The following is an 18,635-nucleotide window of genomic DNA, read 5'->3' on the forward strand; positions in this document are numbered from 1 at the left end:
AAACCCCTGACCTCCATCGCCTCCCCCCCACGGCACAAGGCGAGCACACCTCGCCGCTGACACAGGCGGCTGGGACTGCCCTGTCCCCCTGCCCCCCCTGCGCAAAACTACGCAGCCCCAGATCGCTCGCTTCTCCAGCCAGCAAAGCCGACTGCCCGGCTTTGCTGGCTGATGCAGGAAAGGAAAGCGTCACATTTAAAAAGCACGCCACTTTCTGGGACTGCGGCGCCGTGGTGGCCTTCAAGCGCGGCCCTTCGCGGCGCCCCACCACCCGTTCCTGCAGGAAGAGATCGGGCACTTTACCGGGAGGTGGAGGCGGCTGGGTGCCGGGGAGGGCGAAGGAATGGACGCGCCTCTCAGCTGCAGAGCGGAACGGGGGTGGAAATCAGCAGCGGAGTCCGGCGTTGGGGTCCTGGGGCCATGCGGGACCGCTCATCCAGGCTTGCCGGTCCACACGTGCCTGGATGAGCAGTCCCGCATGGCCCCAGCGCCGGACTCCGCCGCTGATTTCCACCCCTGTTCCGCTCTGCAGCTGAGAGGCGCGTCCACTCCTTCGCCCTCCCCGGCACCCAGCTGCCTCCACCTCCCGATAAAGTGCCCGATCTCTTCCTGCAGGAACGGGTGGTGGGGCGCCGCGAAGGGCCGCGCTTGAAGGCCACCACGGCGCCGCAGTCCCAGAAAGTGGCGTGCTTTTTAAATGTGACGCTTTCCTTTCCTGCATCAGCCAGCAAAGCCGGGCAGTCGGCTTTGCTGGCTGGAGAAGTGAGCGATCTGGGGCTGCGTAGTTTTGCGCAGGGGGGACAGGGGGACAGGGCAGTCCCCGCCGCCTGTGTCAGCGGCGAGGTGTGCTCGCCTTGTGCCGTGGGGGGGAGGCGATGGAGGTCAGGGGTTTTCAAGCAGCCGCCTCCCCCCCACACACAAACTTAGCCATGGTGCACTTAGCTGTGACTTTCAGTGGACAGTTTTTCAATTGCCAATCGCCTTTTCATGAATTTCGCGTCCACTCACCGCGGAGGAGGAGGGGAGGAGGAGGTGGAGAGGCAAGGGGGCGGGGAGGAAAGCGGGCCTGCAATTGGCCAATTTCTTTCTCGCCTTTAGGGAGAGGAACTGTTGCTGCTCGGCCATAGGGCAGCAACAGTTTCTCTCCCTAAAGGCGACAAAGGAAGGGGCCAATTGCAGGCCCGCTTTCCTCCCCGCCCCCTTGCCTCTCCACCTTCTTCTCGCTGAGCAGCCGACCGCGGTGAGTTGACAGGAGATTCGGGAGCTTATTTTATCGACCAGTAAAATCTCGTGAGCTTGCCACGGGCCGGTTAAAAGACCTCGTTGGGCCGCATCCGGCCCGCGGGCCGTAGTTTGGGTACCGCTGGATTATAGTATCCACACTCCAACCTGCTGCCCTAAACTTGTGTTGAATGCAATTCACATCATCTCCAGGTAGATCTCGACACAAACTTTTTGTTTAGTGACTGTTCAGTTACACCACTACTGAAAAATGTGACTTCTGACCAGTTTTCACTTGTATGCTCATTGTAGCATCCCCATGGGCATGTGATCAAAATCTGAACACTTGGCAACTGACATGTATTGATGACTTTTGCAGTGACCCAGGATCCTGTGATCACCATTTATAACCTTCCCAGTTGTTTTCCAACAAGCAAAGTCAATGGGGGAATTCAGATTTGTTTATCGGCCGCCTGAGTCACTTACCAGCTGCCGTGGTTCGCTTAACTATGGCAGAAAAAGGTTGGTAAAAATGGGACACAATTCACTTAACTGTCTTGCTTAGTCATGGAAATCTGGGTCATAAAGCGAGAACTACCTGTAGATGAATTTACTAAAATATTAAACTCTTCCCCAGTCTGGGACCCATAAGAAATAACAAAGTTTCTGTCAATAACATGCAGGAAAAGAGCGATAGAAAAATACAGAAGATTTATTAAGTACACAGTAGCCATTTCATGTGATTTACACATCAGCTGTATTACTATATTACAAGGCCATGGTTGCAAGTTCAAGTCCCAGTGAAGGTATGGCTAGCTGATGTGGCCAAAATAAGGCCGAAATAGATCTATTCTAGTCTTCCTTAATTTTCAAATTCAGCAAAACATGTGACATATATGTATATAGCAACAGAAAACAAATATCATTGAAATGCTAATATTACTAGATAATAGCTATACAGTGGTACCTCTACCTACAAACTTAATTCATTCCGTGACCAGGTTCTTAGAAAAGTTTGTAAGAAGAATTTTTTCCCATAGGAATCAATGTAAAAGCAAATAATGTGTGCAATTGGGGAAACCACAGGGAGGGTGGAGACCCTGTTTCCTCCCAGGAGATTCCTAGAGAGGCCCCACAGAGACTTCTCCCCACCTTTTCTGGCCCTGTTTCCTCCCAGGAGATTCCTAGAGAGGCCCCACAGAGGCTTCTCCCTGGCTTTTCTGGTTACAGTTTCAGAGGCTTGGGTTTGTAAGTGGAAAATTTATTTTATTTATTTATTTAATTGGATTTGTATGCCGCCCCTCTCCAAGGACTCGGGGCGGCTCACAGCATATATAAAAACAGAACAATAATGTAATCCAATTAATACTACAGTACAATTTAAAAACAATTAAAAGAGAAGATTAACCAAACAATTAACTTATTAACCAAACATTCAGCAGTCATACTAAGGCATTCAGTGGTCAGGGGAAGATCTAAAGTCCCAAGCCTGGCGGCAAAGATGAGTTATTAAGCTCTTTCAGAAGGCAAGGAGGGAGGGGGCAGTGCGAATCTCTGGGGGGAGTTGATTCCAGAGGGCCAGGGCTCTCACAGAGAAGGCTCTACCCCTAGGTCCCGCCAACCGACATTGTTTGGTCGATGGGACCCTAAGAAGGCCAACTCTGTGGGACCTCAGCGGTTCCTGGGATTCGTGCGGCAGAAGGCAGTCTCGGAGATAATCTGGTCCTGTGCCATGGACGGCTTTATACGTCATAACCAACACTTTGAATTGTGCCCAGAAACTGATCGGTAGCCAATGCAGTGCGCGGAGTGATGGTGAGATGTTGGCATTTCTTGGAAGGCCCAAGTCTGCTCGCGCGGCTGTATTTTGGACAAATTAAAGTTTCCGAACACTCTTCAAAGGTAGCCCCGTGTAGAGACCATTGCAGTAGTCGAACCTCGAGGTGATAAGGGCATGAGTGACCGTGAGCAAAGACTCCCTGTCCAAATAGGGCCACAACTGATACACCAGGCAAACCCGGGCAAACGCCCCCCTCGCCACAGCTGAAAGATGGTGTTCTAAAGTTAGCTGTGGATCAAGGAGGATGCCCAAGTTGCGAACCCTCTCTGAGGGAGTCAATAATTCCCCCCCCCCAGGGTGATGGACAGACCGATGGACGTGTCCTTGGGAGGCAGTACCCACAGGCACTCCGTCTTGTCTGGATTGAGTCTGAGCCTGTTGGCACCCATCCAGACCCTGACAGGTTCTTGAGAAGAGGCAAAAAAAATCTTGAACACCCGGTTCTTATCTAGAAAAGTTTGTAAGTAGAGGCGTTCTTAGGTAGAGGTACCACTGTATTTCCAAATACTAGTAGGCAGGTGGTATTTCATGAATGTGAAACACAACCCTAAATAACTTGCAGTATTTTAGATTATATCCCTTATCAAATCCTATTGTTTAAGAATAATATTTCTCAACTTTAAGATGTGTGGACTTCAACTCCCAGAATTCCCAGCCAGCACGCATCTCAAACTGACTTGTGGAAACACTGGTTTAGAAGAATCATCATCCAGTTGTTGGCAAGAGACACAACAGATTACTTGCCCATGGAGATTTAGGAACTAATGACTCAGGTCCCCAATTCAAACTCAGAGGAAAGTTCCATCCATCCATATCAGCTAATCTTTAACTACTAAAATGACAGACAGTTTATTTGGAATTAACATTTCCAGTGTTATATCCAGTAACTTTATTCCAGTGGCTAGAAATTAGTATCCTCAATAAGAGGTTTGTTTATTTATTTAAATTTTATATACGGTTCTCAGCCATCTCACTTCTTAGATTCTTGTGTGACTCACAAATTTCCTGTGTCTCCTAAGACGGACTCATTTTATTTCATATCCCAGAGCAAAACACGCCAGCAATAAATCAAATTAAGCTGCATAGTTATGGCTGCCAGTCCCTGAATTTCTTCAGTCTACATTAATTCCACTTTCAGTCCACCCACGTTTTTTATTCAAATGCTTTGTTTACCTCTTCAGCTGCCTACCCAAAACTCTCCAGGCCTGCCTTTGCAAAGCCATGAAAAACTATTACCTTCCTCCTTCCACCCCACCCCCCATTTCAAAGAATACACAAAAGAGGCAGACAAATCTTTTAAATCCCTTTAAAAGTTGCGCCTACAATTAGAAGAAGAAGCTTCTGTTGTCTGGACTACAGGTAAAAAACGAATACATCTGCAATTGGACTCAAACTCATTCTGACACCCTTGTATTGTAAAGCAACTTGCACCACCGGGTTTGCACAGCCGGCTAAAGGGCTGAAACGTGACTGAAATGTAATCTAGCCAGTGTCTACATTGCTACACATTTAAACCACGAGTCTACGGAGAGGGGCGGCATACAAATATTATTATTATTATTATTATTATTATTATTAATTAGATTTGTATGCCGCCCCTCTCCGAAGACTCGGGGCGGCTCACAACAGCAATAAAAACAATATAACAGTGGAACAAATCTAATATTAAAAACATATAAAACCCTATCATTATTTTAAAAAACCAAACAGCAACATTCATACCAAACATAAAACAAAGTATAAAAAAGCTCGGGGGAAAGATGTCTCAGCTCCCCCATGCCTGGCAGTATAAGTGAGTCTTAAGAAGTTTACGAAAGACAGGAAGGGTGGGGGCAGTTCTAATCTCCGGGGGGAGTTGGTTCCAGAGGGCCGGGGCCACCACAGAGAAGGCTCTTCCCCTGGGGCCCGCCAAACAACATTGTTTAGTCGACAGGACCCAGAGAACACCAACTCTGTGGGACCTTATCGGTCACTGGGATTCGTGCGGTAGCAGGCGGTTCCGGAGGTACTCTGGTCCAATGCCATGAAGGGCTTTAAAGGTCATGACCAATAATAATAATAATAATAATAATAATAATAACAACAACAACAACAACAACAAATATTATAATAAGAGCCACCGTTTGTATCATCGAGTTAACCGGGTTCACACAAAACGCTGGATTAAAAAACATTAATCAGAGAGTAGCTGGACTCATATTATAAACGAAGCCATGGATTTAATTTATTTATGCACGGGACGTGCCTTCCGTCCCCTGTCCTAATGTTTCTTTTTTACTAGCATCATGTATATGAATATTATTATGAATATATATATTATTATATTATTATCAATGAATTATTTTCCTCCCCTGGCAACTGCTTCAGGGAATCGCGGCCCCGGTCTACCCGCAAGGTTCAATCCTCTCTCTTCCCCCCCCCCCTGCGAAAAGTGCCACGAACCCGTCGGAACTTACTTATAGGAGTAAACAGAGTTTACACTGGAAGGTAAACCTGAACCCACCCGGTCCTCGCTTCGTCTGAATCCGAGCCCCGCATCCGTTCGCAGGACAGCGCGGCTCCGGAGGCTCAAGGACCGTCAAGCGAAACTGCCTTTCAGCCGCTGAGCTCGGCGGTCAAGCGGCGGCAGAGATCGACCCGCCCGGGACCTGCAAGCAGCGCTTCCTGCCGTGAGGAAAAAAAGAGGACGGAGGGGGGGAGAGGGAAGCGGACGGAGAGGCTCCCACACACACACACAAGCCGCGAATTGCGGCCCCCGCTCACCGGAAAGGCTGCATCCCCCGCCGGCCCGGAGAGCGAAGCGAAAAGCGGCGGGGCGCAGAGCCAGCCCTTTGTTCCCTTCGCGCATCCACGCGTCGCTGGGCTTGTGGGGAGGGCGCAGCTCTCCAACTAGGGGAGGCCGGAGGAACTTCGCCCGCTTCCCTCGGCTCCGCTAGGCGCGTCGGTGAGGACGGAGGCACATGGGCAGCGAGGCCCGGTCCGCTTCTCCTGAGGGGCGGGGGTGGGTGGGTGTGATGGTTTCAGCCCTCGCCTCAGCCAGTCCCACCCTCATCTTGCGTGTGTGCCGCCCTCGTCCGCCAGATCCTGGCACAGTGATGGCGAACCTTGATTTCCTTGTGTGGGTGCCCACATCCATAATTCAAAGCCCCCACTTACCCCAAACTCCTGCGTATATGTGTGAAACACCCCCCCAGGCGCTTCGACTGGCTACAGGGGTGAGTTCTGGAGAGGGAGGACGGCGTTCCAGTAGCGAAAATGGACGGGCAGGTGGGTGTATCGGAGTGAGTTTTGGCTTCTGCACATGCACAGGAAGCTAAATCTCACAAGAGGATGGATAGATGCATGTGATTTTGGCGATTTTTTTGGTGATTTTTTGCTTTTGCATGCACAGAAGCAAAAGAAAAAATCTCATGCACCTGTGCATCTCATAATGCAGTATTTGCTTCCTTCACATATGTAGAAGCCAAATCCTGTTCCAACATGCCTGCCCGCCCGCCAGTCACCTGGACCTCTGCACACATCAGCAACCCCAACCTACCACACTCCCCCTCTTCCCCAACTTCCAGTGTGCCTGGTAGGCCCCTTTTTCATGAATCCCAGGCCCCAGAGATTTCTTGGAGTTTGAGGAGGAGGAAAACACTCACCCTGCCATCCCGGAGACTGAAATTACCCTCCCAGAGCCTCCGCATGAACAAAAGATCAACTGGGGGGCACATAGATGTGTGCTGGAGCTGAGCTAGGGCAACAGCTCATATGCCGGCAGCTGATACACCAAGTCTTCAGAGAGGGGCAGCATATAAATTTAATAAATAATGATAATAATAATAATAAATATATAATAATAATAATAATAAATATATTATAATATTAATAATAATAATAACAACAACAACAACAACTCCGTGTGCCACAGGTTCGCCATCACGGTCCTAGCAGTTGTGGTCCTTGATTTGCGACCTCACTGGAGCCCACAATGTCTGTCACTAAGCAAGACGATTCTTCAGTGAATGTTCCCCGTTTCACAACCTTTCCTTTCCACAGGTCGTTAAGTGAATCGCTGCAGCTGTTAACTTAGTGATGCGCAGTGTTTTGAAGCAAATCCGGCTTTCCCCACTGACCTTGCTGGGCAGAAGAAAGTTCACGGAAGGGAAATCGTGTGCCTCTGGGACACTGCAACGTCATAAATACGAATCAGTTTGCCAAGCATTTGAATTTTTGATCATGTGACCATGGAGAGGCCGCAATTGTTCACACGAAAAAGCATCATAAGTCCCTTTTTTTTCCGGTATCGTTGTTGCCAGCGAAGCACCGTTTTTGCACTGCTGGGATTCCCCTGCAGCATCACAAAAACACGGAAGTCCGGAGGTGGGGTGTCCCATGGAGGGGAGCCTCAGGGGAATCCCACCAGCGCAAAAACAGGCGCTTCGACTGGCTACAGGGGTGAGTTCTGGGCTTGTACGCATTAACTACTTTTTCATTGATTCCTATGGGAAACATTGTTTCATCTTACAAACTTTTCATCTTACAAACCTCATCCCAGAACCAATTAAGTTCTAAGACGAGGTATCACTGTATGTAGAATTCAGTTTAAAACTTTCAAAGATTTTTAAGGAAGCAGCAAACCTTTTGCTTGGATTCTTGGATTTATATCTTCCACATCTCTTGAATTTTTTGGTTATCTTATGTAGGAAGATAAATACAGTATTAAGTTTCTTCTGGACTTTTATGGCTTGCTTTGATAACAGTTACAACCTGGGTTCCTTTCCAGGTTAAATATTGATGAGGCCATGCTGAGAAAATAAGAGATCTAAATAAGCAAAACTTTCCAGTGAGCCGAAATAAAGTAACAAACAAAAGCATAAATAGAGCAACTGCAGTTTTATGCTTAGTTATTCTCACATGTCTGACTATCACAGTGTTTCTCAATTATTTGCTGTTATGCCCCACTCCCCACCCACCCACCGGTCAGGAAGAAGTAAACATTTCACACACTCCCCAACTCTCCGATCTGGGCCCCAATGGAATTTTAGTGTTAATATTTATTATTTACTTATTGTAAGCTGCAAGCAAACTATTGGCTGGGGAAGGCTGTTCTACCCACTTAGCTGGGAAAAAGTCACCCCAACACTTTACCCTTAGATTATCTATGGTTGACCTATCCAGATTCCTAAGAGGTCAGTAAGGGGTGAGTACAAGTGCACTAGAGTGCCTTCCGTCCCCTGTCCTATTGCTCTCCTATATCTCCTATTCCTTTCTTCTATTCCTATATCTCTTCTTCTATTCTTTCATTGATATGTTCTATTACTATATCTTCTTTTCTATTATTTCTTAGATATATTTTACTATGAGTATCTCCTCTATAACCTTCATCATGTATTTTACTATGTGTATATAGATATATACCCACTAAAACCCTCATGGTATATTGGACAAAATAAATAGATAGATAGATAGATAGATAGATAGATAGATAGATAGATAGATAGATAGATAGATAGATAGATAGATAGATAGATAAATAAAATAAAATAAAACTCAGTGGAGTCTGTTTTCAGTTGGGCAGGGATAGGCCACCGTGGTTAGGGACCTCTTTTGACACGGGCCAGGCCAGCTTAATCAAGCTGATGTTTTAAGACGGCCAGCCTGACCCTTAAGCACCACCTCTGCCACGCACTCACAGCTAAAAGGTATGGAAGGAGGCTTTAGGGTGCTGTTCAAAGCTTTTGCTCAGCTGCAGAGGTTGCTCTTCCTTGTCCAGCAGCAGGTCCACTGTGCCGTTCATGGGTACTGCAGCGCCCACCAAGAGCAACAAGAACCCATGCAGCTGCCCTGCCCCACCTGGTCACCTTCTCTTCTGGGCTTGGAGCAGCGTGCAACTGGGAAAACACTCCCCACCTGGGGGAATTGATCGAGAGGGACCGTGCATGTTGCCTGGGATCACACAAGCCCCCCCTGGCATTGCTCCGCATCCCGTTGGGGGGCGCCCCACTATTTGAGAAGGACTGGACTGTCACAACATCCCTGGGGTCATGTGATCACAATTCCCACTTGGCTTCCATCAACCACGTCCATCGATAAAATTGCAATTAAATGGAAAGCAAAAATGTGGTGTCTCACTTAATGGCTGTGTCACTTAGAGATGGAGCTTCCAGTTCCACTTGTGGTTAGGTGAGGACTACCTATCACTAGCAAGAGATGAGGAGGTTTTACTGGGTTTTGTACTTGGGGTTTTACTTCTGTAAGCCTCCCAGAGTCACTGTAACTTGGCCAGCCATAGAAATGTTCTTAATAAAGAGAAGAGAAGGCATTAAGCTTTGACAGTATTAAGACCCGGCCAATATGCCTAGATTCTGTTCTGTCAGGCTCGCTGGTAGACTCCTCCCAAAAATTCACAGGTACAAATTTCAGACACACACACGTTTGAAAATTCAAAACAATGTTCTTTATAATGAAAATTCACTTAAACTAAGCCCTCTTTTGGTATAGCCAAGAGCACTCGTCTCCAAACAAACTGGTAATTTGTACAAGTCCCTTATCAGTTCTGTGATACTTAGCTTACAGCTGTGAGGCAATTCACAGTCCTTCTTCTTTCACAAGGTGAAACACACTTTGCTCTGGTTTAATTTCAAAGCTGGGAAAAATCAGCACACAAAAGGTCAAAGTCAATAAAGCAGTCACGAAACACAACAATCAGATAATCCTCCACAATGGCCAAACCCACAGGCTGCTATTTATAGCAGCCTCACTAATTACCACAGCCCCACCCAACCCCAGGTGGCCTCATTTTCTTTGATAATAATCTCTCAGTTATTGTTGCCTATGCATCGCTCTCCGCATGCGTGACTGTATCATTAACTCTTGTTCTGAATCCAAGGAGGAGCTAGATAATTGATCTCCTTCTGAGCTGTCTGCCACACTCTCCTCCTCCCTGTCACTCATGTCTTCTTGGTCAGAGCAGCCTTCATCAGCAGATTCCACTAGGGGCAAAACAGGCCTGCAGCATGTGGATGTCTCCCCCACATCTACAGTCCTTGGGGCAGCAGCTGGGCCAGAGCTAACCACAACAGATTCAGAAGCCAAGCAAGGTTGGGCAATCCTGGTTAGAATTCGGGTGGAAATCCACTAAACAGTGTAAGGATTATTAGGCAAGATTGGGAAGTTCGGAAAAGAATCTGGGAATGCTTTGGGAATGCCCAGTGGTGCAGAACTTTTGGCAAAAAGTGCAAGAGGATATTAATAGGATATTAAATATAAGATGGCCGATTACTAAGGAAATGGCAGTATTAGTAAAAAGTAGTGAGATGGGAGAATACAGAGAAATAAAACAAGCAGCGATAGAAAGTGCTCAGGTGGTAATAGTCTTGGGGTGGAAAGATGCGACAAAATGGACAATGCAAAATTGGTATAGGTATATGGTGGACCACATTCAATTTGAGATTATGGATAAAAGGATGAATTTGATTAATGAAACTGATTTGCAACAGCTGATGGGGCAATGGGACAAGGTAAGACGATATATGGTGAGTAGGATCTGAGACCAAGCTATAAGAAACAAGTTGGAATCACTCTATAATATGTAAAGAAACATTTCACTCCTGGGTTTAAATGATTTATACAAGAAATACCCCCAACTAGTGGTGGGGTATGATTGATTGTCTGGTGGTGGGACCACTGAGCACATGTTATATGTTAAATGTTGTGTGTGTATTTTATATTATAAAAATCAATAAAAATATTAATAAAAAAAAAAGAATCTCAGACAAGGACGGTCGAAAGCCACCTCCATCCTATTCTGCAATATGTTTTGTCCCATCTTGCAAAACTGAATGGGAAAACGAAAAGGCCAGGGCATTTCATATGTTTAAACTTCAGCATGTTGTTTCCTGTCCTTTCTCACTTCTTTCAAAGTAGGGAGTTCCTGTTGTTTAGAAGTAGCCAAGAACAAAGCGAGATCCTTTATGCTTGACCCCCCTCATCACATTAATTGTTGAAATGCATCTGTGCTTTGAGTAACAGTATTTGTTTTGTGCTCTTTCTATGAAGATCCCGTCCTTGCGCTGCCACATGCATCGCGTATGGACAGGATATTGCACAATTGTGGCATGGGTCTCATTGCCAGGAATTTCATACAATAGTTAAGTTGAAATTTGGACATAGTCTGATGAAAGTTGGAAAAGAGCTTTAGTAAATTACAGCAAATGCCCCAAGGTAAACAGCATAAGGCACATCCAGTAAAGTCAAAGTGAGGTAGTTGAAGAAAGTTTGTCCAAGTAAAAAACTAAGGCAAATTTGTTGCTCTAAGATAATCATAATTTAGAGTGTGATGGGCTGAAAGAACATCTGAATCTTCTGGTTGATTTCTGCATCATTTACCAAAAAAGTCAGCAAGGATTTCAGGTTTATTTTTATTTATTTTTATTTATTTATTTTGTCCAATACACAATGAGGGTTTTAGTGGGTATATATCTATAAACACATAGTAAAATACATGATGAAGGTTATAGAGGAGATACTCATAGTAAAATATATCTAAGAAATAATAGAAAAGAAGATATAGTAATAGAACATATCAATGAAAGAATAGAAGAAGAGATATAGGAAAAGAAGAAAGGTATAGGAGATATAGGAGAGCAATAGGACAGGGGACGGAAGGCACTCTAGTGCACTTGTACTCGCCCCTTACTGACCTCTTAGGAATCTGGATAGGTCGACCGTAGATAATCTAAGGGTAAAGTGTTGGGGGTTTGGGGATGACACTATGGAGTCCGGTAATGAGTTCCACGCTTCGACAACTCAGTTACTGAAGTCATATTTTTTACAGTCAAGTTTGGAGCGGTTAATATTAAGTTTAAATCTGTTGTGTGCTCTTGTATTGTTGTGGTTGAAGCTGAAGTAGTCGCCGACAGGCAGGACGTTGCAGCATATGATCTTGTGGGCAATACTTAGATCTTGTTTAAGGGGTCTTAGTTCTAAACTTTCTAGGCCCATAGTCTAGTATCATAGGGTATTCTATTTCGAGTGGAGGAGTGAAGGGATCTTCTGGTGAAGTATCTTTGGACATTTTCAAAGGTGTTAATGTCTGAGATGTGATATGGGTTCCAAACAGATGAGCTGTATTCGAGGATGGGTATGGCAAAAGTTTTGTAAGCTCTTGTAAACAGTGTGAGATTGCCAGAGCAGAAGCTATGTAGGATTAGGCTTACAACTCTTGAAGCTTTCTTGGCTATGTTGTTGCAGTGGGCTTTGGCACTTAAATCTTTCGTATTTGGTGTTCAGATTCTTCTTCCCAATGTGTAGGACAGAGCATTTGCTAGTTGAGATTTGTAACTACAGCCAATCAGCAACTCTTTTCCCTAAACAGCACAACTGATAGTGTCTAGTCTAGAGATTCTCAGTCATCCGAATCATGGTTGTCCCAAAGGTGCTTTTGCAGGAGGCAATTTGATTTTCTTGTTTTTTCTTTTGAACACATTTTGCTTCTCATCCAAGAACCTTCTTCAGCTCCTTCCATTCCCCACTATGTTGTCAGAACTGAAGACAAGTTGTGGGACAGCCAAACATATACGCTATTGTGTGGATCTTGATGTTCCTGAACGGGCCAGGATGGGGCTGAACAGGGTTAGACTTAATCCTACCAAGACTGAGTGGCTGTGGGTTGGTGTGTGTGTGCCCATTACAATAATTATCCATTGTAACTTCTGGGCGCGGTTGCCCTTTTTTAAAAATTTATTTATTTATTTATTTATTTACTTATTTATTTATTTATTTTGTCCAATACATAACACACATTGAAGAGAATAGATATGTAATAATATAAATAAAGAAAAGAACAGAAGAAAAGATATAAAAGTATAGGTGAACATATTTGAAAGGAAGAAAAGATAAATGAGATAAGGAGAGACAATTGGACAGGGGATGGAAGGCACACTGGTGCACTTATGGACGCCCGTTACTGACCTCTAAGAAACCTGGAGAGGTCAATCGTGGATAGTCTAAGGGGAAAATGTTGGGGGTTAGGGGTTGACACTACTGAATCAGGTAATGAGTTCCACGCTTTGACAACTCGGTTGCTGAAGTCATATTTTTTACAGTCAAGTTTGGAGCAGTTAATATTAAGTTTGAATCTGTTGCATGCTCTTGTGTTGTTGCGATTGAAGCTGAAGTAGTCATTGACAGGTAGAACGTTGCAGCATATGATCTTGTGGGCAATACTTAGATCGTGTTTTAGGCAACGTAGTTCTAAGATTTCTAGACCTAGGATTGATAGTCTGCTTTCGTAGGGTATTCTCCATATTGAACTGGTCCACAATTTGGGGAACTTCCTAGATTACTGAAAGAGTCGGAAATGTTGTGGTTAGGAAGCCCTTTGTACGAATTCATCCTGTGTTCCATCTGTTTTTGGATCCAATGGCCCTAGTCGCAATTAGTCATGCCTTATTTACCTCTTATTGGACCTTGTAAAGGGATTTAGAGCTGACCTTGGGAAAAGTATGAAAAAACTACCGGTAGTTAGGGGAGAAAGGAGTAAGTTACCTGGGGTGAGATAGAAATAGACATGAAATAATCCCACCTTGATTTTATTTAGGGGGGGGAAAGAAACTTAACCAGGTTTTCCAGATTGCTATCCTATTGCTATCCTATTTCTTTGCTGGCTTATCTTGAAAGACTGATAGTACTGCAATTATTTTGCATGGGCTGTCCTTGAAGGTCATTCCGAAGTTATAAGAGCCGGGGTGGCACAGCAGGTAGAGTGCTGTACTGCAGGCCACTGAAGCTGACTGTAGATCTGCAGGTCAGCAGTTCAAATCTCATCACCAGCTCAAGGTTGACTCAGCCTTCCATCCTTCCAAGGTGGGTAAAATGAGGACCCAGATTGTGGGGGCAATATGCTGGCTCTGTTAAAAAGTGCTATTGCTAACATGTTGTAAGCCACCCCGAGTCTAAAGAGAAGGGCGGCACAAAAAAATAAATAAGTAAGAAGTAAGTAAGTAAGTAAGTAAGTAAGTAAGTAAGTAAGTAAGTAAGTAAGTAAGTAAGTAAATCCAGAATTGGCATGGCAAGTAGTTAAGGTTGATATATTTGTTAACATCACTACTGTGTGAATTGCACTTGGATTTCCAGGTACCATTCAAGGTAGTGACAGTCATCTAAAAAGGCATATTTTTAATAAAAGCATTTTTGTGGTAATCTGTCCTTAATTACTTCTCCCAATCCTATAAGACCTGATAGGTTGGCATCTTCTGGTTCCCATCAACTAAGCAATGTCACATTATGGAACCTGGGAGAAGTGCCTTCTCTGTAGTAGTACCTTCTTCCCCATGGAACAAAATCCTTCCAGAGATTCAGATGACCAGCCTTTAAGAAGGCCCCAAAGACTTGGAGGTCATTGGGCCAGGTTGGCAGATGTTTAGACTGGGTTTGACATTGAATCCCTCCTAAAGACCTAGGATAGGCAGATGTGGTTGTTTGACAGTATCACATATATTGTTGCAGGATGTAAACTGTTCTAGGTAAAGCTGCCTTGCAATTGACTGATAATTTGATGGTGTTCAAATGGTGCACCCAACATGCCTATTAATATTAGTACCGTCTTTGCTTTCTTTTGCCACAGTCATTCTACTTCTATTTGCAGGTCTTTGTATTTTTTTTAATCTTCTCCAGTCTCTTCTCTTCTCTTCTCTACTCTACTCTACTCTACTCTATTCCTGTCTCCAGCTTTTGCCATGTCCACTATCCAGACTTTTTTGTCATTCTCTTTTAAAAAAAAATATTGTATTAATTTTCAAAAAAACATACATAACAGACATAACATACAACATTTAGTGTAGCTGCAGTCGCTCCGCTCAAACTAGAAGTCATCATCATCATAATTAAAAAAACAACTGGTAAGTCTAAAGCTATATCAAAATTTATAAAAATATGTATAAGAAAAAAAAATTTAAGAGAAGAAAGAAGAATTTATGTTTATATTAGTAAATAATTACCATCTAATACAATTCTACTGCTAAATTCAAATATTCAGAATAATATTACAACACACTTATCCCTTTTTCCTTGTTTCCCACCAAGTATATACTTTCTGCCAGATATCATAAAATTCTGATTCTTCTTGGTTGTTTAACCCAGACGAGACGCTTTTTCGTCTTTCTTACTGACAATTGTTAAGTCTGGGGTGTTACAAGGCAGACAGTTGAAGATGAAGAAAGAATATCTGAAGGACAATGAAGAAGCGAGTGTACCAGGAAGGCTTACTGAATACTGGAGAGACCAAACTGGACTACAATAAAGAGTAAATGAAGATCAGAAAGGAGGCATAGGAAGATTAAGCATTACATGGACAGTATATTAAAAACAAAATAGCATGGAAAACAGATAATAGCAAGACCTGGTAATGACTGACAGTAGGAAAGTTGAAGAAAGTTTCAAGTTTCAAATTTTATTGGATTTATATGCCGCCCCTCTCCGAAAACAGAGAGGGCAGAGAGGATAATTCTGGTGGCACAAGACTAACCTTTAAGAGTTTGTTGTAATTATTTTTGTCCCTAGCACAGTGGGTTTTTATATTATTGTCATTTTTTCATATTGTGATACTTTTAGTCCTCTGCTAGCCATACAGAATCATTTGGCAAATAGACACCCGTGCACGATAAATAAATAAATTACTGAAATTAAACAAGGGAGGAAGTTTGGGTTTTGAGTCCTTCATTCTTTTATTTTAACCATTTGATGGATCTTAGGATTCTAGTAAAGGAAAAAAATGAAATTAATTTCATAAACTTGAAGTTTACCCACCCCTAAATTAGTTAAAAGTATTACATACAAGACCCACTTGAAACTCAGGAAAGAAAACAATGATCTGATCAGTATGACAGAGAAAACTTGAGTACACTTTATATATTTTTTCCATTACAAGGGAAAAAAGCGAAGTAATATACTGTATAAAATGCTAGCAGGCTCAAAAGAAATAGAAACAATATCAGATTCTATAAGTGCTTCAGTTCAATTTTACTTGTAACAACAGACTTATGTGTTGTAGTATAGATCTAACTGGGCTATGCATTTTACAAAGGATACATGTATATAACAGAAATTATCAATGAGCTGTTGCAAAGGTAGTGGGCTCTAGCAATGGGAAATGTGGTGAAAAGCATGCACCATGTTGTGTCATGAGAGACTACATTAGGAAAGAGTTGTAAAATGAAAATCATGTGAGGGGATTGCTAAGGAGAGAAGAGAAATTGTGACACTGATGTTTGTTTCCCTTTTGGACTAGGAAGTAAGTGTTGTGGTTAGCTCTGGCCCAGCTCCTGCCCCAGAGGAATGTGCAGGTGGATGTGGGGGAAACATTCACATGCCGCAGCCCTGTTTTGCTCCCGATGGAATCTGCTGACGAAGCCTCCTCTGACCAAGGAAGCGTGAGTGACAGGGAAGAAGGGAGTTTGGCAGACAGCCCAGGAGGAGATCAATCATCTGTATCATCCTTGGATTCTGAACAAGAATTAATGACACATCCACACATGCGTAGAGTGATGCATAGGAGACAACAACTGAAGGATTGTTACAAGAGAAAATGAGGCCACCTATGGTTGGGTGGATCTGCTGTAATTTGACCTGGTGTTTTAGCCTCATGCCAGTTTATCTGATTCATTGTTTCGTCAAGATCTTAGTTTTTGTGCTGTTCAAGATTGTGTGTGGACTCTCTGGACTTTAGAATTGGACTCAATTTCCCAGTTATTGGGTGAGCAATTGGATTGCATTTAATCTGTGCCTTGTGTGTACCATAAAATCCCTTTGACATTTAAAAAGGGAGCTGTTTCTGTTTTTCTGTTTATAAAAACTTTTGGGTTTTCCTTTTATCATGTGGTGTGTGTCTTCCTGGACTAATTACCCTGTAATTACGGACGGTTGAAACACGCCGGCAGAACAGTAAGCAGGGAGGGAAGTTATTTTTCCCAAATCACCAACAATTGTGGCTACTGAAAAAGGTAGCCACCATCAGGTTGTTATCTGTGCCACCCAAGAAAGGTGTATGAAACTGTATGACTAGTGAGTTAAACTATACAGTGAATGAATGGAGGACCAAATAAATTGGAAAAGTAGTAAGATTGAGAGAAACAAATATCACAATAGGAACTTTCAAAGTCAGCAGAATAGAAACAAATGGCCTTCAAATGGCATCATGACCAGAGTTAAGAAAAACTCTAGAATTCCTAAAGGCAATTCAGAAAAAACAAAGTCAATTCATGGAGGCAGCTTCATTCTTCCTGCTATCCAACATGCACATATAGTGAATGACACACAGTGATGGTTGCAAGGAAAATCAATCACCCATAGGGTAAATTTCTACTCGAGCTTAAAAGATTGTCTTCCAAAAACTTGGCACCAAGGCAGTCAATGTTATTTGTCACCAGCAGCTGTGTAAGTGAAAGTTTTCTCTGAAGTTTAGGAAACTGAGAAGGAGGAAAGCCTAGCAAAACACTAATATATACTATAGAAATAATGTGAAAATACCAGGTAGCATCCAAACTAAATCAGAGTCTAAGTCAAAGTATTCCTCAAAGTTCCAATTTATTGCCGGAGACCATCCTGGCACTGACACTGGGAAATCCGAATCTGAGTTTCGTACTCAGTTGAAAGTTCACATCCATTGTCCCCCCCACCCACAAACGTGTCATGTTGCCCACTCAGATTGTGCCAGAATAGCAAGTTCCTTCTCTGCTTCCGTCCAGGTGGGTGGATATAGGATGGACTTGAATCACTCAAAAGAATATTTTGTGGCTGCATCTGTTCCCTTATGAAAATCACCCCTCCCAAGTTACCATAAACATCAGGCCTTCTATAAATAGTGTAGCACCAACTTCTGCACCGGCTTGATAATAATTGCTCTGCATATCTTAAAATATGCAAAATATCCTCAACTTACACATTGATTTAGTGACTGTCTGAAGTTACAATGGCATTGAAAAAAATGACTTATATATATTCAACTTATCACCACTGCAGAAACCTCAAGATCACGTGAAACCACAAACATTTTGGACTCAATCGTGGTAAGTTGAGGGCTACCTATTGTTCTGCCGGGCTCTCTAGGAGGAACCTCCTGAAAATTCAAGGGTACAAATTTCAGACACACACACATTTGAAAATTCAAAACAATGTTCTTTATCACAAAATTCAAAATAAACTAAGCACACTTTTTGTAGTGCAAAGAGCACTCGTCCCAAAACAACCGGGTAGTCTGTACAATTTCCCTTAAGCAGTCATTAAGTACTTAACTAGCAGCTGTGAAGAAACTTCACACCCCTTCTTCTTCCAATGAAGTGAGACACACACACACACTTTGCTGGTGTGAAAAATCAACAAAGTCCAGAAAACAGCAACACCTGATTCCTGACGAAACTGCGATCAGATACTCTTCCACAACGGCCAAACCCACATGCTGCTATTTATAGCAGCAGCCCTAATTACTAGAGCCCCACCCAACCACAGGTGGCCTCATTTTCTCTTGTAATAATCCTTCAGTTGTTGTCTCCTGTGCATCACTCTACGCATGCGTGGATGTGTCATTATTTCT

The 18,635-nt window shown here is 43.5% G+C and overlaps 1 protein-coding gene across 2 annotated transcripts in view; it reads right to left on the bottom strand.

Moving 5' to 3' along the window:
- The window catches only part of LOC139167595 (paladin-like), a 126,495-nt gene extending 120,520 nt beyond the window's left edge, over positions 1-5,975 (bottom strand). For both annotated transcript variants that reach the window (XM_070752219.1, XM_070752218.1), the window contains exon 1: positions 5,825-5,975. In XM_070752219.1, coding sequence (XP_070608320.1) covers positions 5,825-5,838 — 14 coding nt within the window. In that variant the 5' untranslated portion in view covers positions 5,839-5,975. The remainder of the gene's footprint in view (positions 1-5,824) is intronic.
- Positions 5,976-18,635: the final 12,660 nt, after the last annotated feature.

The sequence above is a fragment of the Erythrolamprus reginae genome, chromosome 5, assembly GCF_031021105.1.
Source record: "Erythrolamprus reginae isolate rEryReg1 chromosome 5, rEryReg1.hap1, whole genome shotgun sequence".
In the NCBI taxonomy this organism is placed as follows: Eukaryota; Metazoa; Chordata; class Lepidosauria; order Squamata; family Dipsadidae; genus Erythrolamprus; species Erythrolamprus reginae.